The following is a 344-nucleotide window of genomic DNA, read 5'->3' as shown; positions in this document are numbered from 1 at the left end:
AAACAAAAATCATCAACGTGAATCACCTAAAGCCTCAGTCAATAGGAGACCCAGCGCCCCCCCTCTTCCTATCAGAGTACGCCCCTCAGCACATAGACTCGCCGAAGCAAACCTTCCCTGCATCTCACCTCGGCAAAATACAGGACGAAAAAGCCGTAGAATGTGACGGCGACGACGTAGACGGAGAACTTGAGGAGGAAGTGCATCCTGAAGAAGGTCCAAACCACAAGGAGCGTGAGGGTGACGCTGTAGGTGAAATACTGAAAGGAAAACGGCATTTCGTAAGTAACATCAATGGATGGATATTGGAGAGGTAGGGCTTTGTTGATGCATATTGTAATATG

The 344-nt window shown here is 48.3% G+C and overlaps 1 protein-coding gene across 1 annotated transcript in view; it reads right to left on the bottom strand.

Moving 5' to 3' along the window:
• Positions 1–344, bottom strand: part of LOC119582390 (adenylate cyclase type 2-like) — a gene marked incomplete in the record, with an annotated part of 138,831 nt that overhangs the window by 11,305 nt on the left and 127,182 nt on the right. Inside the window, 1 exon segment of the mRNA XM_037930603.1 lies at positions 129–260. Coding sequence (XP_037786531.1) covers positions 129–260 — 132 coding nt within the window.

This window comes from Penaeus monodon, chromosome 15 (genome assembly GCF_015228065.2).
Source record: "Penaeus monodon isolate SGIC_2016 chromosome 15, NSTDA_Pmon_1, whole genome shotgun sequence".
In the NCBI taxonomy this organism is placed as follows: Eukaryota; Metazoa; Arthropoda; class Malacostraca; order Decapoda; family Penaeidae; genus Penaeus; species Penaeus monodon.
This window is presented reverse-complemented; position numbering and strand designations above follow the sequence as displayed.